Genomic DNA, 26,613 nt, shown 5'->3' with positions numbered 1-26,613 from the left:
GACCCATCACATACGCAGCCTTGTTGCGGGCCTTGCGAATGTGTGCGGTGAAGCTCATTCTATGATCGAACGTTACTCCCAGGTATTTGGCCTTGTCTTGCCAGGGTATGGGACGCCCGTAGAGGGTGACCTCTGCGGGGTTTACCGTGAAGCGGCCTCTCGGTTTGCCCGTGAAGAGCACCGCTGCGCTCTTCTCGGGGTTAACCTCGATCCTCCAGAGGCGGAACCACTTGCCCAGCAGGTGGAGCGCCTTTTGGAGTCGACTTGCAATGTTGCTCTTTTTGGGATCGGTCGCAAAGAGAGCGGTATCGTCGGCGAATTGGGCCAGTTTGACCGTCGCCGGTAGGTCGCGGGGAATGTCGCTCGTGAAGAGCGCGTATAGAAGTGGGGAGAGCGCGGAGCCCTGAGGGACTCCCGCTCGTATGGGTCTAGGGGAAGAGAGCGTACCGTCTAGACGATAGCGAAATGTGCGATCGGTGAGATACGCTCGCAGCAAACGAACGAGACTAGCTGGCACGCCCAGATGGTGCAGCTTGTACAACAAGCCGGCGTGCCAGACCCTGTCGAAGGCCTTGGCAATGTCTAAGAACACGGCCCCAGTGGGGCTCATGTGTCTGTATCGATTGAATCCTGCCAGTATGTGCTCCGTGAGGCGGTGCGCTTGGTGGACGCAAGAGTGCTTGGCTCGAAAGCCGAATTGCTCGTCGTTAAGGAGGTTTTTCTCCTCTACGACTGCCTTCAGTCTGTGTAATATTACCCTCTCATACACCTTTGCTAAGGTGTTGAGGAGGCTTATAGGGCGATAACTGGAGGGAAGGTCGCGGGGTTTTCCCGACTTGTGGATACCTATGACTGTTGCTTCCTTCCACTGGTTGGGGAAGTAGCAGTTTGCCAAGAATACATTAAAAATTACCACAAGTAGGTTGATAATTTGTCCTGGGAGTAACTTTAGGGTTTTATTGGTAATGCCGTCGGGGCCTGGGGCTTTCTTAGAGTGGAAACCCTTGATAATAGTATGAACTTCATCGCAGGTCGTCGGGGCGAGAGGTTCACCATCGGGAGGGGTCGAGAGGATTGTTGCGAGTTCGCTTTCGACTCGCAAGACGTGGGGCCTATCAATGGATACGGTGCTCGGAGAGCATTGGGATTCGAGGCAGTCAGCCATGCATTCAGCCTTATCGATATCTTCAAAGGCGGGCGGAAGGTCGGGGCGTGCTAACGGTGGGAGGGCGGGAGCGCGGGTCATTTTGAGAGCCTTCGCCAGTTTGTAGAACGCACTACGCGATGGCGAGAGCTCCCCCAAGAACCTGTCCCATTGTCCGTGTCGGAGTGCGGTAATGATAGACACTACCTTCCTCTGGGCTCTCCAGAGTTCTAACCGATTCTGTCGTGTCGGATATTTGTCATGCTCCCTATGGGCCCTATTCTTGTTTGTGATTAGCTCTCGCGCGTCCTCCGTGAGTACCATGCGGTAAAATCCGCACGGCATCTCGCGGGAGCATTCGCTCGTAGCGTCACAAACGTGGTTGGTCAGGTGCAGTGAGGCTGCCTGGGCTTGCTCTAATGTCTCTACGACGTCAGGAATTTTAGAGAGGTGCACAGAGTCCTTCGCTTCGAGTAGCCCGGAGAGCTTCTTGAAGTCGATGACTTTACGGGTCGGGAGGATCGCGGGGCCTACGGGGCCTAGCTGTAGTTTGACAGGTCTGTGATCCGAATATAGCTCGGATAGCACTTCCACAGAGTTCACCTGAAGGGTGATATTCTTGAGGAGCGCTATGTCGAGTATGTCCGGTCGGTCGATCGAACTATCCGACATCGGGAAGCGAGTCGGCGAGTCTGGGGCAACTACGATAAAGTTGAGGTCGGGTCGTCTGACAAGTATGTTAAGTTGTCGTCCGTGCGCGTTAGTGGAGCGGGACCAGTCGGTGTGCTTAGCGTTGAAGTCGCCAGCCAAAATGACAGAGTCACCTAAGGAGAGGAGAGCGAGTAAGTCACTCTCTAAAAAGGTTTTGTTCGGTGAGAGATAAACGGATGCTAGTATGATCGACGGATGGCCGGTCATACCCACCTGACATACGGAGGCTTCCATGTTGGTAAGCTGTGGAGGATCGAGAGGAGTGCAGTGAAGAGCCCTTCTGTAATAGATCGCGGTACCACCCAACCGGTTGGTGGTCCGATCATTTCTAATTAAGTTATAATTTCCAACTTTGGGATCGCTTCTACTAGGTTTTAAGAAGGTCTCTTGCACTAGGAAGATATCGATTTGTTGTGCACATATAAATTCACGGATTTGATGCATTTGATCGATAATGCCGTTTGCATTAAAGAAGCTGACTGCCAGGGAGTGTGGTTTTACCCTACCTTTATATGTACTACCCATTAACGGATTGCTTTTTGGATAGTCCCGATGGTTGTTAGGAGGCTAGAGTGCTCACGCATAGCCTGGTTGAGGGAGACCTTTGCCTTTGCAAAGAATACTTTTACCTCGTTCATGTCAACCGCAGACACGAGGTACTGGATGAAGTCCAGGGGGTCCATATCCGGAGATAGGTGCATGGGCGAGGGCGCTGAGGCCGGGTGGGCCGCTGCCGGTGCGGTGGCCTGAGGGGCTACCGGCACCGGTGCGGGGGCGGGGGCGGAGGCGCTAGGCGCTCCGTTAAGGGGCTTGGCCCATGCGCTGGTAGCGGGTACCGGCGCTGGGACGAAGCGTTGGGCGGGCTGTGCTGCGGGTCTCCGAGCCGGCGGCGGACCCCTGCGCCGTGTAAACTGCGGCGCCTTTGGGCATCCGCGATAATTCGCGGGGTGCCCTTGGGTGTAGCAGAGTACACAGCTCGGTGGTTCGTCGACGGTCGGGTCCCGTCGGGAGCAATCGGCGGTGCCGTGGTCGCCCAGGCACTTGACGCACCTAGGGCGGGCGAAACAATTCCTTGCGGAATGGCCGTACAGTTGGCATCGGTGGCACTGGCCGACCTTGCCTCTGTTATGGGGCTTCTCGATAGTGAGTCCTGAAAGGTGGCACACTTTTTCGAGATTGTAAATCTCTTTACCTTCGGGGGAAAGTTCTAATAAAACGAGAACCATCTCGTAGACATATTTCGTCCTGGTATTGTACATCCTATGTACCTCCAGGACAGGTAGATTTTGCGACAAAAGGTCGGCTTTTATTACCTCGGAGCTAATCTCCTTCGGTAATCCTTTAATGACGACGCGGAGAATGCGTTCGTCTCTTAGGGCGTAGGTATGAAAACCTATATTATGCTCTCTGAGCATTGAAGTTAGCCGACGGTGGTCGTCGGAGGATAGGCACTGTACTCTAATGCCTATAGCGGTGGATCGGGCACCGGTGAAGCCGATGCCGTTCGCTTCAAGAAGCGGGATGATTTTCATCCATGCGAGCTTGTCGCGGATGAAGAGAGGTGGGATTCTATCCCTGGGTTGGGGTTGCTCCTCCATAGGGGAGTCTTCGGGCTCGTCTTCGTCCGCAGGGGAAGCCTGGGACGCTGCGCGAGGCGCTGCGCGGGGCGCTTGGGACTGGGTCTTAATCGGGCGGTCCGTTACCACTTTCTTTGGCGGGTTCGCCTTGGATTTGGAAGCCTTAAGCTTCCGCTTTTTAGCACCGACGACGGTGAAGCCGTCGTCGGTCTCGGATGATGCCGGGGAGGTAGATTCTTCGATCGCTATCGCAGGGATAGCGACCGGGTCGTCGGTAATCGGCTCTGCGGGAGCCGGGGATTGCGGGCTGTCCGTGAACACTCTAGGCCTAACAGTCCTAAAGCGGTTTAGGTAACCCGCGTTATTCTCCTGGAGGTCCTTTAAGAGGGCCTCCAGATTAAGGTCGGAGTCGGCGAGGGCCATGGCGGCCCCCGGGGTAGCGGTTGACCTCCCTGCCATGCAGGGAGGTGTGTGCCTAAAAAAAGGGTGTGGCCCTATGGGGCCTCGCCTTTAGGTGACGAGGGTGTTAAACTACGCTAATAATAACACGTGTACTTACAGGAATCCTAGACCCTAGAACTACACTGCACTACCACAACGCAGAAACGGACACTGATTTCCACTGACACTTTCACCTCGAGCAATCGGTTGCGAGACAGACATCCGTACGGGACGGATGCGCGAGTCGGAATCCGGCTTATCAATTTAGTTTTCTAATCTATCATATATCATCCACAATATTTAATGTCCACGAAAGGGACATGGGTCTCCTCACAGAGTGAGAAGGGTTTAGGTACGCTGACCAAGCGAGGATTGGAGGAATTTACACGCCTTTAAGAATATTACTGATAACTCCTGAGAGTTATCAGTAATATTCTTCATACCAGTTTTTCATGAAGTTTTCCTTCTCCGCTGAAGCAAGTGATATTTTATTGCCTAATTTAAAAACGTAAGTAACTCAGAAAAGTTAGTGGTGCTGGGGATGAAATTGGTATCCTCGAAACGGAGGCCGAAGTCCAAGCCGCAAGGCTATGGCCACTTGTATTGTAATAAGTGATAAACTTTTGCCATCACCAAATAATGTTTTAAAATAATGACATGTTTATTGATGCGGCATCAACAGGTTTTGCGAAGGAGGTTTTGACTGTCGGAAAAATGTCTTTTTAAGAAAAAAAGTGTTTGTGCTTTTTATCAAGTTTAATTATACTATTCTTGATTAATTATTCGTGTTGCTTTGTCCTATTTGTCACTTATCTAATTATTTCCTAGGCATACGTCAACCTTTCACCAATAGTTATCACCTAAGAGTTTATCAAACGTATTTTTTCTATAGACGTCGCCTTAATCATCTGGCATTCGATTTAGAGGAATTCTTAATAATTTAGGCAATTTTAATATGGGTATAACGTCGATGAATAAGATAGTGGCACTTTGAAAATGCCAGCTCGCAAACCTTTTTAAAATATTACCTACGCAATCGTAGAGCTACATTACTTCTACAATTGTATAACACAGGACAGAAAGACAGGACTTGTGAGGTCGCGGATGTCTCCGCCCTAAAGTCCCCTCAGTCAGGAGGAGGTGGGCAGATGTCATGCTCACACAATAGTTATCGTTGCACGGTATAAGTCGAAATACCTATAAATAAAAAGGATATTTGTGAAAATATTTCAACAAACAAATAAAAAGTCATGTTTTCTTAAAATATAGTTTTAATATCTTACCAGATTAAACGGCCTATCCAGGTAAACGTTAAATTTGTATTGCAATTTATTTGAAATTTATTTTGCGTTTTCTTAGTAAATAAATATTCAATTAATGAATCCAATGTTTATGTTAAACTACCAATTGACATCTTGGAGATGTCTCTTAAAAAGTTCAAAGTTTGTATTAAACGTAAGCTTATAGAAAAGTCCTATTATAGTATATTGAACTACGTAATCGATAAAAAAGCTTGGGTGTAAATTATTGCTCTAACCAGGTTGCTCTTCTAATAATTTAAAATGACATTGTGAGATGGTGATAACAAAAAAAGAACACCCGGCTAAGTTTGTTGTGGGCTTCTTCTTAGACCACGACGCGTTTGGAACCCTCGTAGCTTTAGTTTTAAGTTTACGAATGTCGTTATCGCCATCATCTCACTACCGTGTAATTCATCAAAAGTGCCACCTATGGCCTACTTGAATAAAGATATTTTTGACTTTTGACTTTGTTTTCACTAACGATGAACAAGGCAATGCATAAATAAGTAACGCCTATCTAAGGAAAAATTAATTTAGTTACTCTTTTGTACTGAAAAAATATTGAAGCTCTTACCAAAGATCGAAATATTCTTAAGAGCTCTCGATTTAATAAGAAACAAATTCTTAAGATTAAAAGTTATCGTCGAAAATAAGCAAAGATATTTACCTACTAAAATGGTAGAGCAGTCCTTTGAAATTAAGCTAGCTGTTGCCCTATTAATCCCGTGGGAACCATTTATTTTTTGGGATAAAAAGGAGCCAATGCAAATTTCCGTCCTTTCTATATATTCCGTCCGATGGCTTATCAATTTAGTTTTCTAATCTATCATATATCATCCACAATATTTAATGTCCACGAAAGGGACATGGGTCTCCTCACAGAGTGAGAAGGGTTTAGGTACGCTGACCAAGCGAGGATTGGAGGAATTTACACGCCTTTAAGAATATTACTGATAACTCCTGAGAGTTATCAGTAATATTCTTCATACCAGTTTTTCATGAAGTTTTCCTTCTCCGCTGAAGCAAGTGATATTTTATTGCCTAATTTAAAAACGTAAGTAACTCAGAAAAGTTAGTGGTGCTGGGGATGAAATTGGTATCCTCGAAACGGAGGCCGAAGTCCAAGCCGCAAGGCTATGGCCACTTGTATTGTAATAAGTGATAAACTTTTGCCATCACCAAATAATGTTTTAAAATAATGACATGTTTATTGATGCGGCATCAACAGGTTTTGCGAAGGAGGTTTTGACTGTCGGAAAAATGTCTTTTTAAGAAAAAAAGTGTTTGTGCTTTTTATCAAGTTTAATTATACTATTCTTGATTAATTATTCGTGTTGCTTTGTCCTATTTGTCACTTATCTAATTATTTCCTAGGCATACGTCAACCTTTCACCAATAGTTATCACCTAAGAGTTTATCAAACGTATTTTTTCTATAGACGTCGCCTTAATCATCTGGCATTCGATTTAGAGGAATTCTTAATAATTTAGGCAATTTTAATATGGGTATAACGTCGATGAATAAGATAGTGGCACTTTGAAAATGCCAGCTCGCAAACCTTTTTAAAATATTACCTACGCAATCGTAGAGCTACATTACTTCTACAATTGTATAACACAGGACAGAAAGACAGGACTTGTGAGGTCGCGGATGTCTCCGCCCTAAAGTCCCCTCAGTCAGGAGGAGGTGGGCAGATGTCATGCTCACACAATAGTTATCGTTGCACGGTATAAGTCGAAATACCTATAAATAAAAAGGATATTTGTGAAAATATTTCAACAAACAAATAAAAAGTCATGTTTTCTTAAAATATAGTTTTAATATCTTACCAGATTAAACGGCCTATCCAGGTAAACGTTAAATTTGTATTGCAATTTATTTGAAATTTATTTTGCGTTTTCTTAGTAAATAAATATTCAATTAATGAATCCAATGTTTATGTGGAAAAGCATGAAATAGAACAGATCTAATTAATATTATGATATATATACGAAATCTTTTAATTATTTCATTAGTCTAAATATTATTTAATGGAATATAAAATCTTAAATGGCGTTACTTGAGAAGAGTTGGTCGTTTATTAGAAGAAATGATAAATAACAAATGGCACTTCGTAGGCTTAATTTCTGCTTCAACAACCTCGTGTAATTTGGATACATCTTTTTCGTGATATTGTGTATTTGAAAAAAAAAATAAGGTTTTATAAGGCCAGATACACCTGTATCTGGCCTTATAAAACCTTAAATTTTGACAACCTACCTACAACAACCCTAACCTACTTGCAATAGGAGGCCTTATTACCCTACGTGGTAGGAATTCTGTGTTAAGTTCATAAAATATGTATGTGTAAAACTACGAGTAGGTACGTCTAGATATATTATGTATGCCTGCAGTGATAATTGTAATTTATATTTTTTTATTTGTTAAGGCAACTGTCGAGCCCCGCAATTTAAGTGGCCCCAACGGCTCAGAACCGAATGGACCAAGTCTTCCTTATCGTCCACCATTGACAAGGGCCGATTCTAGATCATCTTTTTCACCGCAGTCAATAAGAGCAGGTGTACCTCAACCACAGCAAAGGCCACAATTTCAACCTGGTGGACCCGTAACTACTCCACCGCAGTTTGGTCTTCGACCTTTAAACCAAGCACAGAGAGGGCCAGCCCCTGCCGGCCCTCCTGGTTCGCCACAGATTCGAAATCAACCTCCACCCATACGATCACCTCAACAACCAAGCCCTGTTCAACAAGGCCCAAGACCGGTACAATCTCCTACTGCTGCCCCAATACAACAAAGAGGTCCAGTGCCGAATAACCTTCAATTTGGACCTCGACAGCCACCCCAGTTTGGAGGCGTTACAACACCTGAGGGCACCAGACCTCAACCGATACTTCAAACTAACGGGGCATCTAAAATAAATACAACTTTAAACGCGCCTTTTAACGCACCACTTTCGAGGCAATCTTCACAAGGATCCTTAAAAGGTCCAGATTTGGCTAACACGTACCAAACCAAACCGGTCAACCTGGAGAACCAAAATTCTTCCAATGAAAATCTTAATAAACCGGATATTGGCAATGAAATGCCGGGAGCGATTAAAGGAAGAAGCTATAGCATTTCAGCAGCATCGGGGGCGCAAAGTCCGCTGAAAATGGATGAGGATCGCCGAAAATCTGTAAGTGCAGTGGGTGGAAGATACGAAGAATTAGCTAGTCGCAGTTCGGGGCTCGGTTTAATCCAAGAGATGAGAAGTAGTAAGGACAACATTCTTGGATCTAAGGAAAGCATAAAATCGGAATCATCATTCGAAGTAAATAAAGATATACCTGATCGCCCAGAGTCACGTCTGACTGGAACAAAGATGACCGACTCTATTATGGGTTCTTTATCAAATCTAACTCCAAAAAAGAAATTAGACGATGATGATGATGTTGTTTCACAAAATTACTTGACGGCAGTTAAAAATGAAACGCCTCAAAATAAACCAGACCTTTCTGATAGATCACCATCATTAACTCGAAGTGATGAGTCGCCAGAACCGAAAAATATTTCGCAAAGTTCTGTTTTATCCAATAAAACTCAAAGTGGTACACCGGAACCGCAGCGTCCAAAAACACCAAAAATGGAATTAAAGCAAGAGCCTCGCAAAGAGATTTTCCAATCACTGACACCAACAAAAACGCCATCAAAGTCTCCTTTATCCGAGTCTAAGACACCAACAGAATCAAGGTCACCAATTCCCAATAATAAAAAACCAACTGAACTAAAAACTTCAGTTACTCCCTTTGATTCTAAAAAATCTACACCTCGAAAGATAGCTTCTGCTCCAAATTATCGTCCCAAAGGTAATTTTTAACTTTCTTGTAAAAATTTGTCTTACGAAGAACACAGTTTTGAGATGAACCAACCAAAAACTAGAATTGAGGCGGTATTTTACTTTTAGTATTCTCATATTCTTTCTTTATATAATTTCAGATGGAGATAATGACAGTGGGGTGGATGAATCTACACAAGGAAACGTAAGATAACTTTTGCATCATTTATAAATTATATTATAATTAAGCTGAATTTTCATAAATAATTTTATTTACTTCAAAGGATATCAACGGCTCTCCTGGCTCACCAAATAAGAAGTTGCCGAGCAAATTACCAATGAAAGAGAAATCTAACAGTAGCCTAAAACAGAGCCTTTCAAGGTCATCAAGCAAGAGCGCTACTGCTAAAACACCGGAGACTCCACAACCCAATGAAAAGAAGAGTATGTTAAATATTCATAACCATCATATTGGATACACAGACAACGTCGTTCTAATCAATTCGTTTAATTTTACAGAAGTACCAATGAACAAAGTTCAAGTTGGAAATGCACCGTCTCCCAATATAAAGGCTGTTAAATCGAAGATCGGTTCCTTGGATAACACTACCTATAAGCCGGGTGGCGGAAAAGTGAAGATTGAAAATAGAAAACTCGACTTTAACAACATTACACCAAAAATTGCTGCTAAGAACGAAGCTTATACTCCAAGTGGAGGCGCTAAAAAGGTAGTTTGAATTTACTTACGCAATTCAATCAGTGATTCTAAATATACAGTTAATTATTTGTAACTTTTTATTTTAATTATTGCTGCAGATTACTACTACGAAATTGGAATGGAATGTCAAATCGAAAGTGGGTTCATTACAAAATACGTCATATAAACCTGGTGGAGGCGACAAGAAAATAGAAACGGTGAAACTTGACTTCAAAGAAAAGGCTAAGCCGAAGGTTGCTTCAACTGTTAACATCACTCATAAACCAGGCGGTGGAGGAGTCAAGGTAATAAAGAAAATTAAATTATTCTGTTTTATGTTAACTATTATTTTAAACATTGTTATGTTTGTACCGGAGTCAGTGCAAAATGTTATGTCGAAGTTTTCAGATACAAAAGTGAGTACTTATCCGAAGCGTATTGAAATTCACTGGATATCACTTGTAAAAACACAACAGTATTTTGTTTAGTAAAAATTATTGAGTTGTTTAATGTACAGCAAGTATTTAGAAAAAAAAACATGAGAAGGTATTTTATTGCACTGTAAAGTTAGGTTGTCATTGCAATTCATTTGACCGCAAAGAATTTTATATAAAATGTACCATTTCTTGGTGTTTTTTCGTAGACTCTTACAAGCACCGGGATGAGGCCGGTGAGTAATTTACGTAATTTCTGTAATTTCTGTAGGTATGCTTGGTTCACGACAATGTCGCTTAAATTCGTTCGTCGCAGATATATAATTTGAGCACTATACAATTTACATGAGTTACTTTATAACGCAGCTTTGAGAGAACATGGATCTTTTATTTAAAACTGACGTTCGTACTTTTAGTTTGTAAAATGGGCGTTACCAAGGTGGCGCGCGTCAAATAAACCCTGCCATTTCTTACGTAAACGTCGGTGGAAGGTTAGTGTGGTACATATACATGCCCACTGATTACAACGTATGTTTATTTGATAAGTTCACAAATTATTGGTTTCAATGTAGGGTGTCGAGGTATAAAACGTCTTTAGGGCGAACGTTGACTACGTTTTGGCTGTTTTTCACGCTCCAAAATGCTTTGACATTGTTTACCGTACGGACTGTCTATTATGTGTCATTGAGTTGCCTCATACGTGAATGGGAATGTTTATACAACTTCGTGACACGGATGTTCTTATTTAATACAATATAATATATATATTTTAATTCTATTCGTAATATATTCGGGATGTTTTTAATTGGCTGAAAAAAAATTACTTGTCTTCTACAAGTTAACTCACTTGCATGTTAAAACAAGAATATCGAATAGCTGTTTGCTGACCTACAATTGTAGGTATAACTAACTATACGCACAGCAAATCGGAGGCAAATAATAATTAAATATGGTATGAATTTATCTCCACGTACACGTATAGCTTTTTATATATTTATTCGTCTATGGAATTAGACCGAAAAGTACCTACTACACTATGTTTATAACATATATAAGTATACAATCACACACATTATCTGTGTTCATATGCAAACAACAGTTTAACACATCATAAATATGTATTTAAAAAGTTCTATAAAATTTTACCTATATTTCAAAATTATTTATATAATAATATTAAATTTTATAGAGCTTTTTGTAAAGGCTTATGTAGTTATGTATGTATGTGCACAATGCAACATATTATATATTATATTTAAGTATATTTTTATTGCACATTAAATTTTTACACAGATTGAAAATCAAAAATTGGATTTCAAAGCGCAAAGCAAAGTCGGCTCACTCGACAACGTAAAACATAAGCCAGGAGGCGGTGACATAAAAATATTCGACGACAAGGATTATATTAAGCAAATCGGTGGACAATCTCCTCTTCCCAATAGCCACGGCCAGTCGCGACAGGAGGTGAGGGATAGCAGTCCTACGTGACTCTTATCGTAGAACGTTTTGCTTCTTATCATTTTGTTTAGCACTTCCATTTTGTTCTGGTGAAGGGTTTCATCGGGATATCATTTTCGTTTTAATTCATAACAGTTTTCATTTTTGTTTCAGCCAGAGTATTTATACACGTATTATTGAATAAGTTTTGGGGAGCAAGGTATTTAAGAAGCTAATGTGTGCTAAATTTACACTAACACCGATTTTATTTTGTCTCCAGCGTTCCATCTTTGTGTTCCATGTTTTGTCATTTTCCCTCATCATTTTCATTTATGAAGATTATGTTTTGCGTTATTAATGGGTTATATCATTTATTTTTTATGTTGGAATTTGGTAGCACCTATTTGTTTTTGGTTGGCATTTGGCAACGTCAAAGATCGCATCCATCGTATTCTCTTCAAACGTGTTTTATCTTATGAAACTTAGTCATGATTTTCTAAGGCATTGAAATCTTATCCGAGCCCAAAATGCGTCTAGTGACATTAATCACTATTGTTTTTCGAACTTGGTTTTGAAATACCATCAAATATCTATGATTTTGTTACTATATATAATTATTAAGCACCGAGTAATCACTAGCTAAAACATTTCTGCAAAAAAAAGCCTGCAATTTTAAGAAAACGAGACTTAAAAATAAAGTTTGCTTGTCGAAGATGAGTGTGTGTTGCCAATTGCCAATTCAAAATTGAATTAGTCATGCACAAGCAATAATAATATTTTCGTTTTGTCATAGAGTCCGGTTCCACCGCCAGCGCAGCCTCCAAAAGAAGACGAAAATTTAAATCAACAGCCGTGTTAAGACACTTCAACATACTGCGATTTACAATATCGATCTATTATAGTCGACTAACTGAAGAGTCCAAACTTTTAAATATATTTTTTATTTACCTTGTTAATGGTTATCATTAATGTACCTACGTAGTATGGTTCTTGTGCGATTTTCCCACTTTAGATATCAAGAGAGTACTATTAAGTTTACTGTCAAATAGTTTAAGACACTATTTTGAAGTAATTTTTATATACACTATTGTTGTTTTGATCTTTGTATAATAGTATATAATTTACTCTGTTAGCTTAACCATAGCAGGAAAGATTGAGTGCCAATACATAATAATATGATAACAAGGTTAAACTTATAAAATCATATTTGATACGAAAGCTAACGTGTTAAGCTACATTATTTACTTATAATAGAAAGTCTTTTTGAAAACCACGATGCGAAGCGTTTTTTTACAGACGTTATTATGACCAAAAATTACTTCCTGTTGAATAAAAATTAAGTAAATGTAGTCCGTCGTCTATCTTAAATAACAATTTAACAAAGAGTATGAAGTATGATCAATAAATGTTTTGTTGACTAAAATAGAAAATAAATTAGAAGCCACGTAACTTAACAATTTCGACATGATCTGTGGGTTAGAGGTACCTACTCTACTCCAAGATTTAAAAATTACTCACTGAGTGACCTTTACCTTTACACACACGCACGGCAATTTATAGGTCTTGCCTATTATTTTATATATAAAACTTTCAGATATGCACAAAAAAAACATTGCTGCATATAATGTGCGCATGTAATTGTTGTTGAACATTATTAAATAAATAATTTTATAGTATTAATAGCTACTATATCTATCACGGGGTTTCTAAATTATTTTTGTATTTTGAGAGTTTGACAAAGCTAACTAAACTTAGCAATATCACTTTAATTTTATATCTTCAATTTAAATTTGATCACTCATAATAATATTAAAAAAACGGTACATAACTAGTTCATTTTTTACTCGTAGTCACAGTACCGCACTTTATTATTTATGAAAGAAATAAGATATAAAATCAAGTGATACGAAATATCATGATGATCAAACCTAAAATATGTCTACTGATGCTGAAATTTCGTTTAGTGGTTATCAGTTACACCTTAGACTGGGGGTACATTGGGCTGCAAAATTAAAAAGCACTGACTAGAGCGAATTAAAAAGTATATTAGTGTGGCTGCAACTACAATTAAAATTCTGGACTATCCTAGTTACATCTACATATCGCTGCCGCACAATAATATTGACTCGCACTAAGTCAATATTATTGTCAATATTTTTTACCAAAACTTAATCTCTTTAACACACCCCGCAGACAGGCAATATTATAATCAAAATGTAGAATATTATCAATAACATTGGTTTATGTGCGGGAAGCCTTATTATTGTATATACGAATCGTAATTCGCAGCCTTATGTAGCCAGTAGTTTGAAAATGCACTTCACACTTTGTATTTTGTTCCGTGTAAGTTTGTGGGTAAGAACGTCTTATCCACGTTAATGTTAATCTGCTGCATAACATAGATAATCAAAATTTATGATTAACGTTAAACTTCTTGCTTGTTATCTTTAACATTTACACTTAAGGGGGCTCTGTACAAATAGTAGTAGCACACTTTATGGGTAACTACGATTTAAACATTGATTTATAATCCTTTAGTATTTTGTGATTGGATTGAGAGTAATATTCGAATTGCAAAGCTAAGATTTCGTACTTGAACCCCTATAATATGAAATGTAGTGTATTTTTTCGTCCTGATATTATGTGTGTGATTTTTTTTATAGTGTAATTCAATAATGCACACATTTTAATGATTTTTGTGTCTCTGTTTATGCTACTTTATTCCACCTCGGGAGTATTATGATAGAGTTAAGAGCTTTATTGTTACCTATTTGTTATTTCACGTCCTTTCTGCTGGGATTTCTTACTAGATTTGTCCAATGAGATTTTATTATACATATTTAGAGGTCAAACTTCAATACCATTAGCGCCAAAAGCCACTTTATGATGAGGAAGACGCAACTATTCAAAAAACTTATTTTTTTAAATCATCTCTAGATGTCTAGTTACGTGCATAAAAGTGTATACAATTCCTGTTTACAGAATTTTCACTTCCATCTACTTAATTAGTCCTTAATTTTTGATGGCATTGAAATCTTAACTGCGAATGAGATGCATTTTTTGATGTAAATTTTAACACATCTTCATACAAGGACTGGCGGAAGAATTTAACACAACACAATGTGATTCATAGTCTGTTACGAATTTCTATTGACTTATAGAGCGTAAAGACTCTGTTTTTACTAGACACTGCGGACTCTTGATGCTATAATATCTCACTGGATTTGTGTGTAAGAAGATAGTAGGTATATTATATGGAATGGTGACTGAAAATAAGGCAGAGTTCTCGTCTCAGCAATGGAAGATTTGTGCTGGTATACGTAATTATTCGCTTACCTTGCTTTTTGACTGTATTGTTTTAATGGCACGCGGACTTTTGCATATTTTGTACGAAGTTTTTTATAAAATCTGTTTTAAAAATGATGTTGGAGCGAGAACTATGCGGGTTCGCGATTGACTGAGCAAAATTATTCTTAGAGTATTAATATTTTATATGTGCGTAATGTTATAACCAGTGGCGTACATAGAAGGTTGGGTGAGGGTAAGCTTTACATGTAGATGATAAAAAATGGAAAAGTTTTCCCCAATACCAATTATAGCAACTCTTACACGAAACTCGATGTTTAAGTAATACGTAACTATATTTAATGGTACCTACCCACCAAAAAAACAATAAGGTACCGGTCCCTAAGGACCACAATGCCACCTATTGACCTTTGGGCATCCAGTAGTTTAAGTATAAATATCGTAGCAAATACAATAAATAGATAGTGGTCTGACGTGTACATTTATATTATTTATATCTTTATTTGTACACCGCTATGAAGTTAGGAAAATAACAGAACAATAGAAATACAAAGACAGAAGTAGAATACGGTAATAATATAAAAGTAGAAGGCGGCCTTATCGCTTAGAAGCGATCTTTGCCAGGAGTGCCAGGCAAACTTTGGACTGGGACAAGATAAGCGAGAATGGACAGGTGGTGTAAAATTATTGTTTATAGAAGACTTGCCAACCCTTATTTCTTTACTCAAGTTTTTAATTGGTGGTTCTTTGTCTGTAGGTGTACCGTATTTTTACGGTCACGTTCGTACATCTTTTGTTGTAATTAAATATTCTTAGGTACCACATTAAAATAAAATTAACTTGTTCTCAAATTTTCTATGTGCCATATTAAAATTTACATTCTTCGACATATATCATTTGTCTACTTAAGGCCTACCATCGTTGGGAACCCTATGCTTGCCACTGCTTATAAGATAATAAGATATAATTAATTAGAATTAGATAGATGTATTAAGTTAACGCTGATGCTTTAGTCACATTTATTTGCATTGACACTGTAACTTTTGGAGTAAGTCAGTAGTGCGCTGCATTTGGTTAATATAAGTCATTGAAATACAGGAACACTTTTTAGTAAACGTCCAAATTTTGAGGGATCTTAAAAAAAAGAGTGCATTTTATATATTTTTTGGAAATATATAAAATGCACTCTATCAATAGGTATAACATCGATTGTTATGTTAATGCCACATTATGTTTTTTGACTTTGCTATATAAAAGAAATAGAATAAAATAATTTTATATTGGTTTATTTTTCAGTTGTATTGTAATAACATGATAATGGATAACATTCTTATCATATATAAAACAGCACAAGCTTCTGTTATACCTTGAAGTTCCTGAAGATGTATTTTTCTCCAATAACGAAAAACGTGTTTCTTTAAATGAACGTATTGCAAACCAAAGATTTTCAAATTGTGGTAACTAAAAAGTTTTGCTGTATAGTTTAATGTTACAACAAGTTTAATATTAATATTTGGTTTCACATGGAAATATTTATGTTTATGGTTTTGTTTATTAAATAATATCTAATTAATTATTATTAATCATGAATTTTTAAATTTATACAGAAGTTTCAAATATCTATGTACCTTACTAATATTGTAGACATTATTCGAACTTATAAACAACTAGAATCAATATTATAATTATTGTGAACTAAAAGATAATGAAACACGTAATTGTAATACAAGTTAACGTCTTAATCCTTGTTTTATTTTAAGGTATTTAGGTACCTAATAAGTAGGTACCAATTATTTAGATTTAGCTAAGCCACAAATCATATTAATCATTGCGTTGTAGACAAAGTCGATCCACTTTGCACAAGCACCATAGTTAATGGAATAAAGATCTTTCATCAGTTTTGGTAAGTAATAACTTTTTATATATTGATGTTTTTATATTCTTTATTATATTAGGATCTACTTATAACTTGTTACTAACTTAGGCCTGACTTCACCGTTAAAACTATATATAGGTACTCATGCAAGCAAAACTCAGTTTATCCATTAAACTGGTTTCAAGACTGCAATTTGAACATTTCAACGTACAGCAAAACATAGTTTTATTAAACTTAAGTTTTCAAAGCGAACTGTGAAGTTAGCAATCAGGATCAGTGCAGGCCGACAGACTAACCGAAAGAAGATGAAGCTAAATACTGATCCCATTCTCATTAAAGATAAAAACAAAATTTGTTTTCAATTTTATAGCAAAAAGTTTTTATATTTATAATGCATAGACCATGCTCGCTCATATCTGTAATAACCTTTATTTGTTTCATAGTGAAATAATAGTAACAAAATAAACCAAAGAATAACTTTAAAATGCATGCAAGTTATGAACCGAAATAATCCTTTACAAGTATTTATTGATTTCGTGATTACAGGTTTGTTTCAAACAATATATATCAAACCGATCTTTTATCCAGTTTCTTACACGTATATGGGGTTGATTTTTTTATAAATCTATCAACTCAGTTAACGCTCTTACTAGAAAACAGCTCATTAATCATTAAAAATGTTTACAAATATTAACCTAAGCTTTTATTTCAACGTTCAACTTTTATTAATTATGTTCTCAAAATGTGACTTATCAGTTTTCAAGCCCTGCTTAGTTATTAGCAATATACCTACATTCACATTTAACTACTAACAAGGCATTTAAAAATTATGAATATTATATTTTAATGTATGTATTTCATTTCTTTATACAGGATGACTATTATATGTCAATGCACGAATGGGCTGAGGCAGAGCGTCCTTTGTCACGAAGCAGGTCGGCTCGGTTCACTCGCCCTCCTCGCACGCCACGTGCCCTATCTCCGCGCAAGATACCCGACGAGGAGCAACGTTTCTTACGCAACAATGAAAGAAACCGTCGCGTGTCTGCGCGCGACCCGCCTCGCTCCGCGTGCTCTCGGCGCGCTTCTGTTACACCACGTCCTGCTTTTACTATATATTGAAATTTCTAAACTATCTATTAAAGCGAAGACCAAACCAATCCAACCCTGATCAGTAACGTTCAATTTGCGTCCTGCAGAACAACATGATAAATTAAATACAGTTATTTAATCTATATCTGCAGGCTGGACGTTTTGGTTTGACGTTTAAGAATCGAAGCTCAGCGTCCAACCCGCATGTCATGCAAAATAACGTACAATTATTAGACACACTAGTGTCTTAGTCGTTACATTAAGTTTTCAAGTAACAGTCAAAGTCAAAAATATCTTTATTCAAGTAGGCCCATAGGTGGCACTTTTGATGCGTCATAAAAATTACACGGAAGTGAGATGATGGCGATAACTACATTCGTAAACTTAACTTAGCCGGGTGTTTTTTTTTGTTATCACCATCTCACAATGTCATTTGAAATTATTAGAAGAGCAACCTGATTAGAGCAATAATTTACACCCAAGCTGTTTTATCGATTACGTAGTCCTTTATACTATAATAGGACTTTTCTATAAGCTTACGTTTAATACAAACTTTGAACTTTTCAAGAGACATCTCCAAGATGTCAATTGGTAGTTTATTGTAGAATTGTATGCAATTTCCTTTAAACGAATTATGAATTTTATGTAAGCTAGTATATTGCACTGTAAGTTTATTCTTACTTGTAATGTTTAAATGTTTTTATGAACGTACATTAAAGTCTTGTGTTACAACGAAAAGTTTGAAGCTGTAGTTTGGCTTATATTACTCTAATGTAGTGACAATTCAATTAAGGCATCTAACATGCGGGCGTTACGGTCTGAATTTTTAAAAGACCGCATGAAGACCTCTGCGCAATCTCAGCATGACACTCCTACTACGGTTTGGCCAAGTTTGAGAAATGGTCACTAATGGTCATGCCACCACGGAGTTGACGCTTTGTTTTGGTCTTCGCTGTCACTTTAATTTATGAGTCAGTTTCAATTCACTTTAAATGAAAGATTTTCAAACATATGAAAAATAATTTTATATTACTCACGATATTACTGCTATACTTTACTACTATGTAATTATTCACAGTATTTGAGGGAGTTAGGCAACCAGGTAGGTTTACTGGGTAGAACTTGATAATTGACACATGCAAATTTTATTAAGCTTCCTAATTTTCAAATTCCAACAAATTTCTTAGCAACAGAACCTTTCACTACAGCATGGCACTTCGAATTAAATTCCAATTCTTCTGCCGATATACGCCGCAAGCGGCCGAGACTTGAGACCTAGTGATTCTTATGAGGGACCCAAACTTGAATTATTTTCAGTTTCATTATAAAGTGCATTGAAACATTAATTGTCCGCTCAACTTAACTTGAGGCGTTGTTTGAGTAGCATTGTTTCCTCTAATCGCTATCTTGAAATAAGTGATGTTAAAAATATCGCTTTAAATGTCTGACTCTTAAAAAGGCACTTGTCGTTCACATTCGCGTGACAATGTTGTGGTAGGTAGATACTTATATACTATCACCATCTGACCGTTATAATTTTATTTGTTGCTAAATTTTCAATTCATATTTTCTCAAAAATCATAGACTCTTCAAATATCTGTTCTCAAATTTTTCAGCCATTAACTAATTAATCTGGAACACTCAATGCCTCAGTTTTGCCAATCAGTTAACGCGTCATGATAAGCCAAACGAACTGTAGGTACCTTTTTATCCAGTAGCTGTGTGTAATGTCAAAGTGTAAATCACTGTAGGCACAATGATCACTAAAGTATTATAATATGTTAATTTGAATCTTATTAAATTTATCAAATCTTAAATCTTTTGTACGTAGTAAAATAGAACAAAGATATTCTACGCAAAAAAATAAGGTCCATGTCAACACCCGTTAATATCCCGTAAGTCCTTATTTTATTTACATTCGACATGTATATTTATTTGCGTATCTACTGAGAGTTCAGTATATACCTAAGATCTCATACTTATTCAACCAGAACATAATGCAGGTATTGGCATAGCTATCGGGCTACGCCAATACTTCTCGGATTAGCTTTAGGTCTGGGCATAACCAGGGAAAACAAATAAGACAAGCTCGACACAGTTGCAGGGAAAATGGGAAAAAAAACCTGTATTGAATAGTATCTGAAAAGTTTTATTTGAAATTTAGATTTAATTTATTGACCTATGAGAATCAACTTATTGTCACCATTCAAGTCACTTTCTTATTTCTTTATTCTCCAATTGTGTAATTAGAAGTGAATATTTTTATTTTTGTCAACTTTACAAAAAACTACACTAGAAAAAAAATTCTTTTCATTAAGTTTCGACTAGGTATTAACAAAGATTAAAACGAACAAACTTATAATGGGTGTGTCAAAACCTTACAGTAGCTACGCCTAAGAAGCTAGTCAGAACGCACACATATATTACATATATTAGATAATTAGGCTTAGGCACCTGCAATTTTTTAGAGGTAGAATGTTACAAGTTAGAACTCTATTTCAATTACGTTCATTCGCTCATTTTATCCTTGAGTAGAGAGCGTTTGGATTTTGTCTGATTGTTTGTATTAATAGTCTTTGAAACTACGGGAACTATTCTGTTACGGCTATTTGCGGCATAACATTTAAACTTATTAGGTAAACTTACAAATTAGTAGGGTTTACCACCTTGCAGAACCAAGCGTTTTATTTTTTATTTTTAACAAAATATAGAATGTCTGTCGTGTCTTATTTTTTAAGATAATGATCTTACTTTTAGTCAATTATTAAGAAGATTTCTAGTCATAAAACTTAAAATTCGAAACTGTATTGTTCTTTGTAACAACCGCTGTAGCAAAAACAATAGGTTAGAGAAGAAAAAAGGAATCAATGTTTAGAGTAGTTACTTGTGTCTCGTCATTGTTTTAGTGTTAGTGAATTCACACACCTTAAAAAATATATAGTGGTTGACTTAGATTAATGTGCATTTACGTGGATTGTCTTTTAGAAATTTTATCAAAATAATAAATGTTGATAATAAATAAACCTTGTTTTGTTTTATTTAGTTGAGCCCTTAGAGGAATCGATCGAAATAGTCAGTAATTTAAGAATTTCGTATTTTTATTCTCTATTAAGACCTTAAATATTGATTGAGAAATAAATTGCATTGTGTGTATTGTAATAGGTACGAATGTTTTTACCATTAATGCAAGAGACACGAAAGGCGACAAGAAAATGACACCCTTAATTGTTAGGTACCTTTACGGCTTCATCATATCATTCCATTTCTGGCCCACTACAGGGCACAAGTCCCTTCCCATAGTAAGAAGGGGCTAGGGCCGTAGTCCACCACGCTGGCTTAGTGCGGATTGGTGGAATACGTGGCTCGCGATCCTCAAAAAACATTTCCAACCCGTCTTGGTCACCGTCGCAAATCAGGACACACACAACACTGTTCTAGAGAATTGGACCTTGAACCCTGTAAGTACGAAATTTATTTTGTGGCATATATTGGGGCGATGGGGCTAGGAATGATATAAGCTGATACGTCACAAAATAAATAAATGTATCATGTGACTGCAATTCCTGTGTTCAGTATTAGCTGCTTCTCCATCCAGTATGTGCTAGGCAGCTAAGTAACGAGTGAGATCAAAGTTAGGCTATGAAACTATATGGCCGTGTCCACTAAAGCGCCTCCCTGGCTAATATAAAGTGTACTTCGCTCCAATCCGCTGCTCCCATCCTTCTTAACATGAAACATAGGTTTGTAAACGTTACTACAAGAGCTTAGATAAGCTATGAGAATGAAGGTCTGTTGGTGGAAATCGTATATATCTTTAGCTATACAGACAAGAATTCCTCCTGGTAGTAAAACAGCTACTACTTACTGGGACCACAATTTGGGGATGTGATAAACGGCTATCGGATCATCTAAGTGCGCATACCGCATAGAGCAGTTTAATTGATATAAGAGACCTCAAATGTGACTAATGATAAATGTGAATAATGTGGCTAATGATAAATGATGACAGGTGTCAAAATGCACAACCTACGCGCTTAAGTCACGTAGAATTAGGACGCTGGAATGAGCAAACTGGCTCAAAGGACCAAATATTTAGGGCCTAATTGAATTTCAATTGATATGGCTAATTTTGTAATAAACCTTTGGAATATAAATTCAGGCATCAATGTAATGAAACAACATTTTGTTTAATAATGTTTTATTGGTGTACATGGTTATGCATTATAATAATATTTTATCAATTGTTAATTCTTTAAATTATGGCACTTAACACAATAATATCTTTAAACAATACATATAATGTTGTTGATGATGATTTTCTAATCAAAACGGGATGATCTTTCGAGATTAACTTATAAATATTCGGAATTAATTTCTCAGTCGTTCGTCGAGTTTCGTAAAAACGAATCTCATTTTTCTTTATTTATATTATTTTTCTTAAGAAAATAAAATCTATATAACTCAAATTTCAACTTATTGTTCCCAATCGTAATGATAAATTATTATAAATTAAATTATACAAGCAAAGAACGCGATAATTTAATGTTTTGTACCGAGGACACCTCACCACTTGCCTCACGGCTCGGTGAACGATCGCGCAGGAATATCGTTTATAAAAATTAACTTTAAACATCCTCCGTAATACAAACCGTTTAAAAACTTACGACTAAACAAACTCCTCTATGTTAACATGCGTACCAAGCTATTAGTTTCAAGCGTCGAAGCAAGAACATTTTGTATCAGTTCAATCGGACTATATGATTAATTTAAGGCATACTTCACCTAAACGGCTATTAGAGATTTCTCGGAGTACATCATATTATTATTATGAATTAGATAATTTCGAAGCATTCCCCGCGGCAACTTTAAGTAGACGATACAATACTAACCGATGCAGAAAGCACACGCACACAACATTTTATAATTCTTTAAATACATACAAAAGGCCACATCACATCATTCAGTCACAAAGCGCGAATAATACTAACACGATGAATCTATTTTACAAACGTACAAGTACAAGGTATGATCCGGCTACGAATCAATATTTTAAAGTCTAGTTATTGTATAAGTGATTCAGTATGGTACATTTCTAATTGTCAACTGTCCTTTTGAGGTTCGGAAGCCTCTTTTATGACGAACGTAGTTGGCAACTTGCGAAGTTCCTCGAGAAAGACGCCGACTATAAAATTTTCCCTACAATAAGTACAACTACAATGTTGTGGCTCGATAGCACGTCCGACTACTAGAGGAACTGTATCGTGCATTCATTTTGTTACAATTTTGATTATTTAATTTTGAAAACCAATGTTTCATTAAGTATATTTATTTACACACTTTACAAAACGTTAAACGAATATTGCTATTCAAAAACACGAGTATAATACGATTACGTTAGAGTATTATGTTTCCGATTAATACAACGTCTAATAAATCATCCCACTTTTTGAGCAATACAAATACATACCAAAAATATCGTTTCTATTCGTTACCGTTATCCGGCGTAAAGCGGTGATATGATTGATTATCACAATACGGGTACTTAGCGTGAAGCGATAGTATATAGAGGAATATGGATTATAGTTATGAGTTTTCCTTTAGACTTTTCTCGGGGTCGATACAAATGTTTATCGTAGTGCTGGTAAAAAAGGAGAAAGAGTATGGAGGGGTGCATGCGATCAGTTTACCGACAATGTAAATACCCAACACAGTCAAAACGTTCGGGAAGTAGGTACATGATGTAGAAAGACGTAGGAAAGGAGAATGGACAAAGGCCATGCGATTAGTTCCACAACCATGTTAACGCTCTCTACGATTACGTACAATACCTGGGGTCGAAGAAATATAAAGAATAGAGAAAATTTCGATACCCTATACCACAAACGATAGGATGGTGCAAAGGAGAGGCCGCATGCTATTAATAACTGTACAGAAGTTATGGTTGAGGTATATCAGTATTCTTTGCTTAATGGCAGTGCCCGAGATGCCTTATATGTTAACGAATGTAGTTACGGAGATATTTAACCCTTATCTAACCGTTTTCATTAGGTAGGAAAACAAGTTTTATATACATAATACACACGTTCTATATACCTTTAAATACTGATTATGCTAAGTTACCGTTATTCTTAGACATCAATTCCCATAAATTTAACTAATTGTTTAAATCAGGCGTCTTTCTCAAGGAGACCAAAAGCTTCAATTCGATATTATCGTAAACTGGAGTTTGTTCTTAAAGTACGAGATTTTGTCCTTAAGAGTAAAAATGTAAATATCTATATCACATCCCATTGCGGGAACGTTAACTGCGAGTGTCATAAAGTAAATTCCTAAATGCCATGATCTAACTACACCCACAATGAACATTCCGGCAACTAGTGTAGCTTACAACGATCTATATACAGTCCGAGACAATGTCGTGCCTTAAAACGTAAGACTAGATTTTACTACAAAATTAGAAATGTGCGAAAATTCTAGTGATGTCAAGTTAAGCCCTTGAGCAGGGATTGTCGCGAAGGGTTCCGTTACGATCAGTCAATATAATAATTTTATAAAAATCCTTGAAAATACTCAAGGAGATTTACATCAAAATTGTATTATCAAATTAAATGTCATTAGGATAAAAAGAATAATCAGTGCCATAATTAGATTAGAAATAATAAATAAATAGAGCTGAAATCGCAGTCGCGAGAATCCCCGATCAAGGGCCGTAGATATAAATTGGATGAGATATTTTCGATTCGGGTAACGTAAAAATTAAATACTAAAAAAACTTTCACGAACCTCAGAAGACTATTACATACAGCCATAAATCTTTCCGCCTATATACAAAGTTCATTTCTAAACCACAACGTTCATTCTCTAACTAACCGATAAGAGTTCGAAACTATTTACGCGAAGTTCAGTTACCATCACGCCACTACCATTTCACTTTATTCACCGCACAAGTGTGCAAATGATATTCCGTTAAGAGTTCGATTACTTCTTAGGCCGACTGGCCGCACTAGCTCAATGCCTGGCGTTGCTCGCGAGCCGCAAGGGCCGCCAGTGCGGCTGCCAGTCGGGCTATCCCTGCCAATATCAGAAATCCTCTAAAAGCACAGCATCGCGGGGAACCAATCCCTTCTGGTCTCCGCGACAGCACAATAGGTACTGGTCATCCACCTCTAGGATCAGCCGTAGTCTTTCGCCCTCGTTGAACGCTAAGTGACCTGAGTCTGATGGTAGTCTGTGCCAAAGCGTTCTCACGTATCTGCGAATTGAGAGATTACGACATCAGTCCAGTATTATATTACTTCTAAAAAGGTTCAGATGTTCTGAAACATCGTCACATAAACATCAATTACCTATAAAAGTCCACTGCTGGACTAAATGCCTAACGCATTCGGATATGAAAAGTTTTTCCATAATAACCACACTGGGCAGACGGATTGGTGATCCGTCTGTGTATCAGTTGACTGAATTAGTAGCACAGAGGACGCTCCGTAACATTCTCTTACGAGGAGGAGTGGTTACAACTATCTTCATAATCTGCCGTCACCACACGGCCAGACGTTTTGACTATCTACTATAGACTATCTACGTACGTGACTTCCTAAAGGTTGGGCTTATAACGTCCGTATTTACTAATTTAAACTTAATAATATAAAGCAAATCCCCCAAGCGTTGGCTCAACATAACATGATATCTTATGAGTTATGACCAACCGCATTATAATCTGTCTACAGAGATCATCTGTCAGATGGGTGTTTTATTTCATTTATATAACGCAGAACAAAAGAATCGGACGTAAGCTTATTTATTTCAAGTATGAAAAATATTTTGGCAAAAATAAAAATAATTACAAACTAACATAATATTTATAAAAAAATACGCCGTCTAATTATACACTTGTGGGCATGGTTCCCAAAATGCTAGCGCTATTGGCCCTTTGAATTGCTGGACTTAGCCGTTAGGCTAAATAAGCATCAGCTCTTAGGTCCGTAGACGTCAAGAGCAGAAACGAAAGATCTTTCTTAGTCGTTTATTAAAAAAAAAAACTTGAAACTAAATAAAATTAGAGATAACTTAAAAAATCAGCAAATTCCTACAGCAAATATTAGGTATTTGCTGTAGGAATTTGCTGATTTTTTAAGTTATCTCTAATTTTATTTATGCTCCTATAAAGTTACGTAGCAATATACACCACGTAGAATTTTTGGTAGCGTTTTAATTATGCAAAGTCTTGAAATCGAATCCAGTCATGAAACGCTCTTAGGGCAAATTGTTCCGAAACCAGGTGAACCGAAACCGGTTTGAATTTTTAACCGGTTTTCAAGCTGCCAGAACCAATCCACGTCTGTTGATAAACGAGGTAGCTTACTTGTTCTTCTGTTGTGCGTGGTGCGCGTGCGCCCGCGCTGCCGACGATGAAGCGGCGCGACGAGGTGCGGGTGGCGGCGCGGCTCGCCCGTACGGCAGCGACGCGGGCCGCGGTGCACCGCCCACACACGCACCGTCCACGCGAGACGCTCTGTGCATACACCATCACCATCATAATCATCAACCTCGGTCTTTAACCTCAATAATTATACCAACGTACAGGTTACTGTCACTATATTTTTGATTCTAATAATTGATCGACGCCATTTTGGCGCTGTAAGTGTAAAACTGAACGTAAGAATTTAGTGCACCTAGTGAGGTAAGTCCATATAAAATTTGTTTCGTTATTTTTATTGAAAATAACACTTTTTTATTGCAATAATTAACGGTCCAAGCAGGTGGCTCAACAGGTGGTAAGTGGT

At 37.7% G+C, this 26,613-nt stretch overlaps 2 protein-coding genes across 16 annotated transcripts in view; one reads left to right on the top strand and one right to left on the bottom strand.

Moving 5' to 3' along the window:
* LOC120627042 (microtubule-associated protein tau) overlaps positions 1-12,512 on the top strand; it is a gene marked incomplete at its 5' end in the record, with an annotated part of 29,481 nt that extends 16,969 nt beyond the window's left edge. The window contains 7 exons of the mRNA XM_039894881.1: positions 7,603-9,019; positions 9,150-9,193; positions 9,273-9,432; positions 9,508-9,716; positions 9,805-9,990; positions 11,413-11,583; positions 12,350-12,512. Of these exons, the coding sequence (XP_039750815.1) occupies positions 7,603-9,019; positions 9,150-9,193; positions 9,273-9,432; positions 9,508-9,716; positions 9,805-9,990; positions 11,413-11,583; positions 12,350-12,415 (2,253 nt within the window). The remainder of the gene's footprint in view (positions 1-7,602; positions 9,020-9,149; positions 9,194-9,272; positions 9,433-9,507; positions 9,717-9,804; positions 9,991-11,412; positions 11,584-12,349) is intronic.
* A 9,576-nt stretch (positions 12,513-22,088) lies between these two features.
* Positions 22,089-26,613, bottom strand: part of LOC120626771 — a 108,903-nt gene continuing 104,378 nt past the window's right edge. For all 15 annotated transcript variants that reach the window (XM_039894453.1, XM_039894454.1, XM_039894452.1 and 12 more), the window contains 2 exons: positions 26,193-26,342; positions 22,089-25,082 (listed from right to left, as the gene is read on the bottom strand). In XM_039894453.1, the coding sequence (XP_039750387.1) occupies positions 24,911-25,082; positions 26,193-26,342 (322 nt within the window). In that variant the 3' untranslated portion in view covers positions 22,089-24,910. The remainder of the gene's footprint in view (positions 25,083-26,192; positions 26,343-26,613) is intronic.

This window comes from Pararge aegeria, chromosome 10, assembly GCF_905163445.1.
Source record: "Pararge aegeria chromosome 10, ilParAegt1.1, whole genome shotgun sequence".
NCBI classification, from domain to species: Eukaryota; Metazoa; Arthropoda; class Insecta; order Lepidoptera; family Nymphalidae; genus Pararge; species Pararge aegeria.
Note: the sequence above shows the minus strand (reverse complement) of the source record. Positions and strands in the feature narration are given on the sequence as shown.